This window comes from Sinocyclocheilus rhinocerous, unplaced genomic scaffold, assembly GCF_001515625.1.
Source record: "Sinocyclocheilus rhinocerous isolate Xijiao unplaced genomic scaffold, SAMN03320098_v1.1 scaffold209, whole genome shotgun sequence".
Taxonomy (NCBI): domain Eukaryota; kingdom Metazoa; phylum Chordata; class Actinopteri; order Cypriniformes; family Cyprinidae; genus Sinocyclocheilus; species Sinocyclocheilus rhinocerous.
The window spans coordinates 33,544-42,525 of record NW_015652267.1 but is presented as its reverse complement, the minus strand read 5'-3'; the positions used below and the strand labels follow the sequence as shown (position 1 = coordinate 42,525).

At 39.1% G+C, this 8,982-nt stretch overlaps 1 protein-coding gene across 5 annotated transcripts in view; it reads right to left on the bottom strand.

Moving 5' to 3' along the window:
* Positions 1-6,194, bottom strand: part of rae1 (ribonucleic acid export 1) — a 22,596-nt gene extending 16,402 nt beyond the window's left edge. For 2 of the 5 annotated variants that reach the window (XM_016520055.1, XM_016520051.1), the window contains exons 1-4: positions 6,086-6,187; positions 5,649-5,754; positions 5,468-5,572; positions 5,144-5,236 (exon numbers count right to left, since the gene is read on the bottom strand). In XM_016520055.1, coding sequence (XP_016375541.1) covers positions 5,144-5,236; positions 5,468-5,572; positions 5,649-5,738 — 288 coding nt within the window. In that variant the 5' untranslated portion in view covers positions 5,739-5,754; positions 6,086-6,187. Of the gene's footprint in view, positions 1-5,143; positions 5,237-5,467; positions 5,573-5,648; positions 5,755-5,833; positions 5,857-5,974; positions 6,065-6,085 lie in introns of those variants that run through there. The other 3 variants (XM_016520052.1, XM_016520053.1, XM_016520054.1) reach the window with 3 other exon arrangements.
* Between the last annotated feature and the right edge of the window lie 2,788 nt (positions 6,195-8,982).

Below are 8,982 nucleotides of genomic sequence, written 5' to 3'. Positions count from 1 at the left end.
ATATATATTACATTTTTAAGTGCTGTAGTTTTTTCCCTTTAAATAGGTCATTTTATAAGTTCTTGAGGTGTGCAAAATTTATTTTAAAATGATTCTGAAAATACAATATAAAATAACGAACAACATTAAGTAATTTAATAATAATACACTTGTGTATAGTAATTTTATTGTACTCTCTCTCTCTCTATATCGTCTGTTCCTGTTTCCATTGACACCGCAAACCATGCAGCTTTTTTTTTTTTTTTTATAATCTTTTAAAGATGTATTATATAAAATAGGACGCTGCGCTACGGCTAAAATTAGTGCTTCCTCCATTTTTGAATTTCTGTAGAGAGGTCACGCACTGACGTATCGATCTTCTACTGGTCACACGTCTTCACGTGATGCGAATTCGCAGGTCAGAGTTCACCAAACTTGAACTTTGGAACACAGCGAAATGCGAAATTTTTCACATGAGCTTGCGTTTCCGGTCTTACGCATTCGCATGCGTATGAATGGAAGTCAATGGAACGAAAAGTGCAGTGTGACCGCCCCTTTCAAGAGGGAAAACACTGAACCCCCATCCAGTAGCTTTTCTCAGTCATACGGCCTTCTGCCATAGGTATCTAAATGTAGAAATAATAACCTGATAAAACATCTGATGTTAACTTTTTGTATTCATATCCAATTAGGGCTGGGTATCGAGTTCGATACTTTTTAGGCACCGACCGAATTGCCTCGATACCATCGAGTATCGAAAAACGTCTTGTCGTTCGGTACCAAATTTCGATACCTAAGGGGTTAATCTCATCAGCGTCAGTGAGCCAATAAGCCTGCAGCACTAGCCGGTGTGTTCGACTAGAGGCGCGGCGCAGATCGATCATCCGCGAGAGCGATTCGAAAGCACACGGAGCAGTCTGCTCTCTTTAGCTCTCGTGGTACTGTAATACCACCAGTATAGAGTAGCGCGGGAGCTGCGTGGAGTTCCGATCATATGCAGATGTCCGTTCATACTAACGTTACACGACCGAAAGCGCGTGTTATGTGACCATTCATGCAAACTGTAGCATCATGCATAAGACAATAAATAAGATTTATATTCCGCTTTTACTCAAAACTCACTTTAAACCACCATCGAGTGTTTGTAATAACTTCCGATTGCCGTCTAACAGGGCCGGATTTACGCATTGCTCAAGACATTGAGCAAATAAATATAACAAACAATAGGGTAAAAAATGACAAACTATTTCCATGTCTTCCACCTTTTTTATGTAGGCTACGGAAATCACGCTTTCTTTCTCCCAGTCTCTCTCACAGACGCACACACAGTGCAGACACGCGGAGACGCAAACAGAAACTTCTTGTCAGCGCTGCACCGCGAATTTATCAGTAAAATAGTTTCGCAGCTGAAAAGCTACATGACATTTCTCAGTAGCGAGGTTCATGAAGGAGTTTAACTTAAAGATTCGCTATTAGTAGACGCTGCTGCTGAACGCTGCTGAGAGACGCATAGACGCAGGTATTCACACGCACTTAATATCTCTCTCTCTCTCTAATAACCGCATTAGACTGCATTAATAACTGCGTTAGCCTGCATATCAATGGCTCAAGCCTCTGTTATCAGCTCTAAAATGACGTTTTGGAATTTGCAACGGAAGGTTTGGGATGAGGTGCGTAAAAAAATTAGTTCAACCCACACGAGATTTCAGGACGGAAACATGTCAAATGTCTTGAAACAAATGATCTGAACAATGTCTTGATGTGTGGTTGGGACTACAGGGCGTTAAAATTATTAGAGAAATAATGCACTCCCGGAGGTGGTTATGTGGCCACGACTATATGGTATGGTCTTTCTCAGTTCTCAAACAAATTAAGAACTATTCGATTTTTATTGACTGAACGCAAGCGCTTATTCCGATAGAAAACACTGTATCGGTTTCCACTGATTAAGAAATATTTTTGTTTGCTTGGGTGGTAATATTAGGTCTATTATATTAATAGGGAAGGGGGCCCAAAAATGTGTTTTTCCCTTTGACCAGTTCTAGAGACGTCCATCTGTGGGAGTGGGCGGAATCTCCAGGGTGCTCCGTCTGAGCCTGATGAAATGGGAGAGATGGACAGAACAGGAACACAGAGAAAAACAACAGGGTAAGACATAGGGCTGGGTATCGAGTTCGATACTTTTTAGGCACCGACCGAATTGCCTCGATACCATCGAGTATCGAAAAACGTCTCGTCGTTCGGTACCAAATTTCGATACCTAAGGGGTTAATCTCATCAGCGTCAGTGAGCCAATAAGCCTGCAGCACTTGCCGGTGTGTTCGACTAGAAGAGGTGCGGAGCAGATCGATCATCCGCGAGAGCGATTCGAAAGCGCACGGAGCAGTCTGCTCTCTTTAGCTCTCGTGGTACTGTAATACCACCAGTATAGAGTAGCGCGGGAGCTGCGTGGAGTTCCGATCATATGCAGATGTCCGTTCATACTACAAGACCGAAAGCGTGTGTTACGTGACCATTCATGCACACTGTAGCATCATGCTACATAAGACAATAAATAAGATTTATATTCAGCTTTTACTCCAAACTCACTTTAAACCACCATCGAGTGTTTGTAATAACTTCTGATTGCCGTCTAATGTGTGTTTTGGCCATGTAATGTTGCTGAAATTAAATATGTTATTACCTCTGAGTCAGAGCAGCGATCATGGAAGAGAGAACACAGGCAGACAGCGCTGGAAGCTGCTAATGCTCATCAGTAAATCAGTGGAAAATTAATAGAAATGACGATTCTGTCTGAGCTAGGTGATTCTGTCACACGCACTAGTGTAAATGTAGCTAACAGATGTGTAAACTGAAGACTATTTGAGCTTTATTACAACTATTTTGCACTGATTTATTGTGTTGGTTAAATTTTGTTCCTTTGTGCAGTGGCTCAGGAGATGAGTCTTTGAGTTTGTATAAACATCAACAAGCTGAAAAATAAAACCAAAGTTTTTTTTTAGATAATGTAATCTTGTTAAAATTGATTTCATAAAATTGGTATCGAAAAAAGTATCGTTCAGGAACCGGTATCGAAGTCAAGGTATCGGTATCGAAAAATTTTGAACGATACCCAGCCCTATATCCAATTGGGCTCAACTAAAGATTTTTTGTTTTTTTGGTAGAAAAATTCTCAGACACCCCTGCTTTTGCTCTTGGGGCCCAATATCCTCATCTTTGATGAGCATTTTGACTGTGTAGGATTTTATTTTATTTTACAAAATACTATTGCTGCCCTGATGGAAATGTATAGCTAACTATTCCAAAAAAGTATTGTCCAGACCTCCACTTGGAAGGAAATATAGAAACCGGACCTCTTGGATCTTTAGAGTTAAACTCTTCATGTCAGCTCTGACAAAACAACAGCAATAAACAAGCATAAATAGGCATAACAGCCGAGCATCAGAGCCGGTACATATGCTTTTACTCTGCACAAATGTAATGCCTAACCCTAGCAACCAGCATTAGAAGTTTTTTTTTTTCAATCTGTATTCTGTGGTTGTGCACAAGACCAATTTGAGGATTTGCTAAATTGTGTCCAGTGATTGCGATTGCGATACATATATTTTCATTAAAATAGACTTTATGTTTAAAGGGGTCATATGATGCGATTTCAAGTTTTCCTTTCTCTTTGAAGTGTTACAAGCTCTTGGTGCATAAAGAAGATCTGTAAAGTTGCAAAGACTAAAGTCTCAAATCCAAAGAGATATTCTTTATAAAAGTTAAGAGTCAACCACGCCTACCTAAAACGCCTCGTTCTAACACGCCCCCACATATCTACGTCACTATGTGGAAATATTAGCATAATGCCGCCCAAATGTGCACGCAAAGAAAGGTGTGGTTTCAGGAACAGCAGTAGTGTTGATGCAGCCTACAGGAACGCCCTTTCACAATTTTGTATCACTCCGCTTGTTCTAGCCGGGTCTATGTTTTTTTTTTAAAGGGGTCATATGATGCGATTTCTATTTAGTGTGTTATGTAGCTATTTGTGCATGTATAAGATCTGCAGAGTTACAAAGCTCAAAGTCTCCCACAAAAGGATTTATTCTATCTAAAAGAGAAGGCTGATCCAGACCGGGCTAAAACGCCTCATTCAAACACGCCCCCACATCTCTACGTCACGATGTGGAAATATTTGCGTAATGCCGCCCAAATGTTCATGCAAAGAAAGAAGGCGTGGTTTCAGGAACAGCAGTAGTGTTGATGCAGCCATGTCAGGGAGACGCTGTGTGTTTCAGTGCGAAAGCAAAAGCACTTTATTTGGCCTTCCAGAAGTAGATGCAATTAGGAATCATTGGTTAAGATTTATTTACAACAGAACAGCACAACCCAGATGTTCGAATTTGTGCAACGCATTTTATAAACCTAGAAGAGTAAAAGGCTATTTCTAAAAACAAAACAAAAAAAGGGTAAATTCCGACTTTGCTATATGACAATCTGGCGCTTCTGAATCAGCTACTGTAAGTATGTTTTGTTATTAGTTTAAGTATTTGCTATTGACTGTTCAAATGCGGAGTTTTGCACAGCGCAGAGTAACGCGTCGTGTGTGTGTGTGTGTGAGGGGAACAGGGTCACATCACAGGAGATTTGAGAGAGGCGGGGCATGACCGACCTACAATAATGTACAGTATTTGAAAAATAATGTGTTTTTTGAACATTAAAGCATGTCAACATATTCTGTTACACCAAATACACAAAATAATGATCTTTAAAATAGCATCATATGACCCCTTTAAGATTGTTGGTTGGCTGAAGTCTTTAAATATGCCACTAGGGCTGTGCAAATAATCGAATGCGATTTTCATGCGCATCTCGTCAGTAAAGCCGGTTCTGTGATTAGTAGTAAATCTCCAGCACGTGCTTTCAGATGGAGCGGCATTTACTACACAAAGCCGTAGTTCACTGACAAGCTACGCAAAATCGCGTTCATAATCGGCAATGAATCGCCTGCGATTTTGAACGCAATATTGCGTAGCTTGTCAGTGATCTACGCCTGAAGCACGTGCTGGAGATTTACTACTAATCACAGAACCGGCTTTACTGACGAGATGCACATGAAAATCGCATTCGATTATTTGCACAGCCCTATAGACCACTAATATTTATAATGTGTGAATGATCTTACATCACTCCAGCACACATCCAGCACTGGGCCTGTGTGCATCTGCTGGGCTTTAGGGACAGTCTGACCATTATCTTGAACCTCCCAGCACCGCACCTGTGTATATGCAATACATGCAAATATATCAGTTACAAAATGACAGAAAGGTTATTTTAACACATCTTTAAGAGATATTTCATCAACTATAAATGAGAGGCAACAACATTTCATATTTTAAGTTACAGTCAAGGTTGAACAAATATAGAGTGCCTGAAAGAACAGCAAATATATAAATATATATATATATATATATAAAGGATAAGAGAAATGGTCATGTCAACGGCTTACGTCATTGGCCCACGAGCCTCCGATGAGAAAGTTCCCAGGCATTGTAGGAGGACTGAATGCCAAGCAGCTTATGCTGTCATCGGGTGGCGATGTTACTTCAACATCCTGTTATCAACGACGCCTCAAATGAATTAACATGAACAAAAGCTTATTTGTAGGTATATTATATTCCTGTATATACCTTCATTGGATTATGGCTGTCTGTGGTGGTGGTGCCAAATACACCTGTTCCTCCGGACCCAAAGCCCGTGTTCGTCCCGAATAAACTCATTTCAATCTGTTAAGAGCTGATCAAACAAGAATGAATCAGATTACATCAACGTCACATTCAAAATAACATTAACACGTGACAACTACAATACCTACACTGATTCAAATGGATTTATTGTTAATATTAACAAACCGCTACTACACTTAAAGTGTCCAAAATCAATCTGTTAGTCAGATTATGAAGTGAAATATTAAATTCTACTTCACGTTTAACGTTACATGCATACAACCACAAACCGTGAAATCGGGTTTTAGTAGCCTTCAGCAAATACAATTAAATTATAGGCCCGGGCAGCCTCTAAATTAAATACAATGATCTATCAAAATATCTTAATCAACTAAACTCACTAACTGCCGTAGAAATATTTGATTATTCCCATAAAACCAGTTCTCGCTTCTGAGATGATAAACACACACGCTGCTATAGGCACTTCCTCCTCTTCTTCTTCTTCTTCTTCTTCTTTCCAGTTTAACGGCGGTTGGCATCCAGCTTATTGGTGCATTACCGCCCCCTTCTGCTCCGGAGTGTGAATCAGATAATAGGTTATCTATTCCCTTTTCCTACTAAAACTTACACATCACTCACATTGTCCCCTCACATTAATATCCACACACACATCACACATCAAATCCTGCTTAAAAATAAACAACTAAACCTTCCATAAATAAATTAAACAACCGGTAGTATTATTATGCCATTTAAATTCTACTTTCTAATCCTGTTATCTTCAGATAACTAAGAATTTCTCTCATAGTACTTGTCTGTCCTGAGGCACAACTTAAAAGATTTGACATAGTGAAATTAATTACTCCTATGTTTCTCAGTTTCTTAAATAACTCCTCTCTTTCTTTGGTATATACTGCACAATGTAAAAGTACATGCTCAATAGTCTCTGCTTCTATGCATGTAGTACACAATCCTAACTGATGTTTCCCTATTGTGAATAATGATGATCAAATGCGGAGTTTTGCGCATCGTGTTTGTGTGTGTGTGTGTGCGCGCGAGAGAGAGAGAGAGAGAGAGGAGAGACAGGGTCACATCACAGTGGAGTCAGCTGTCTTAACCGTGGCTTGTGTACTGCAAACACATATTCATCACACGACACTCTGTTCCCCTTTCGGGCTCTGTCTTTACATTTATTTTGAAAGATGAAGCTCGCGATTATGGAAAGGGGCGTTACATTTCCGACGAGTGCTTGCGGTGTTCGGCCAATCACAATGCACTGGGTCAGCTGGCCAATCAGAACAGACTGCGCTTGTCGGAAGGAGGGACTTTGTAGAAAACGAAGCGTTCGAGAGAGGCGGGGCATAGAGGACCTACAATAATGTACAGTATTTGAAAAATAATGTGTTTTTTGAACATTAAAGCATGTCAACATATTCTGTTACACCAAATACACAAAATAATGATCTTTAAAAAAGCATCATATGACCCCTTTAAAGATTGTGCCTGAACAGTTTCTACTTTTTTAATCAAGACACTTCCTCCTCCTTCTTCTTCTTTGGTGTTTATTGGCGGTTGGCAACCTAACTGATTGGTGCATTTACCGCCACCTACTGGACTGGAGTGTGGGCAGTACTTTGAGAGAAAGGACAAGGAGAAAAAAAAAATATCTATACACATATATATACATATGTACACACATACATACACATACATATATACATATATATACATACACACATACATATATATATATATATATATACACACACATCCACACATTCTCCTTCCCCGCTATATATCTCCATCAAATTCTTTCACTTATCCCAGTATTTTTCAAATAATTCATTAGGAGACTATGTATTTCCCTAGACATTGTTTTTCCTAGCAGATTTCCCACTGTCATGTTTTGTTTTCCAACTTGTGTTTCTAACTCCCTTCTTTCTTCTTCATACCTTTTACAATCTAATAAAATATGTTTTACTGTCTCTTGTGTGTTGCAGTGGTCGCAAAGACCAGTGGGGTGTTTTCCTATTTTTTTAATCAAGACACTTCCCCCTCCTTCTTCTTCTTTGGTGTTTATTGGCGGTTGGCAACCTAACTGATTGGTGCATTTACCGCCACCTACTGGACTGGAGTGTGGGCAGTACTTTGAGAGAAAGGACAAGGAGAAAAAAAAAATATCTATACACATATATATACATATGTACACACATACATACACATACATATATACATATATATACATACACACATACATATATATATATATATATATACACACACATCCACACATTCTCCTTCCCCGCTATATATCTCCATCAAATTCTTTCACTTATCCCAGTATTTTTCAAATAATTCATTAGGAGACTATGTATTTCCCTAGACATTGTTTTTCCTAGCAGATTTCCCACTGTCATGTTTTGTTTTCCAACTTGTGTTTCTAACTCCCTTCTTTCTTCTTCATACCTTTTACAATCTAATAAAATATGTTTTACTGTCTCTTGTGTGTTGCAGTGGTCGCAAAGACCAGTAGGGTGTTTTCCTATTCTCTGTAATGTAAAATTTAAACCAGCATGACCTATTCTAAGACGTGTAATTATCTTTCCTTCCTTTGGATTCCTGCTCTGCCTAATACTATTTAAGCCTACTTGTTTTTGTATGTTATACAGATGTCGTCCAGTATCAGTTATGTCCCAGTATTCTTGCCATATTTTGCTTGTATGTCCCTTAATAATGGTTTTGATTTCTGTTCTACATAACGGTATTTGTATATCAACTGTTTCATGCTTTATTGCTCCTCTTGCCAGAATATCTACAATCTCATTTCCTTCCACCCCTACATGAGCAGGAACCCAAAGGAAGGAAACATTCAGCCCTTTATCATACAGTATTAAAAGTAAGTTGAATATCTGGTATATGATATCTTGTCTACATGATGTTTTCCCAGATTGAATACTAGATAGAGCAGATAAGCTGTCAGAAGCTATGATTACATTTTGGTTCTGTTTATTTCCTTCCAACCACTGTAATGCCAATAAAATTGCTAAAAGCTCTACTGTAGGATCTAGTGGTTAAAGGGATAGTTCACCCAAAAATGAAAATTCTGTCATTAATTACTCACCCTCATGTCGTTCCAAACCCATAAGACCTCCGTTCATCTTCGGAACACAAATTAAGATATTTTTGATGGAATCTGACCCTCCCATAGACAGCAAGGGTACTACCACGATCAACGTCCAGAAACGTAGCAAGGAGATCGGTAAAATAATCCATGTGACATCAGGGGTTCAACCGTAAT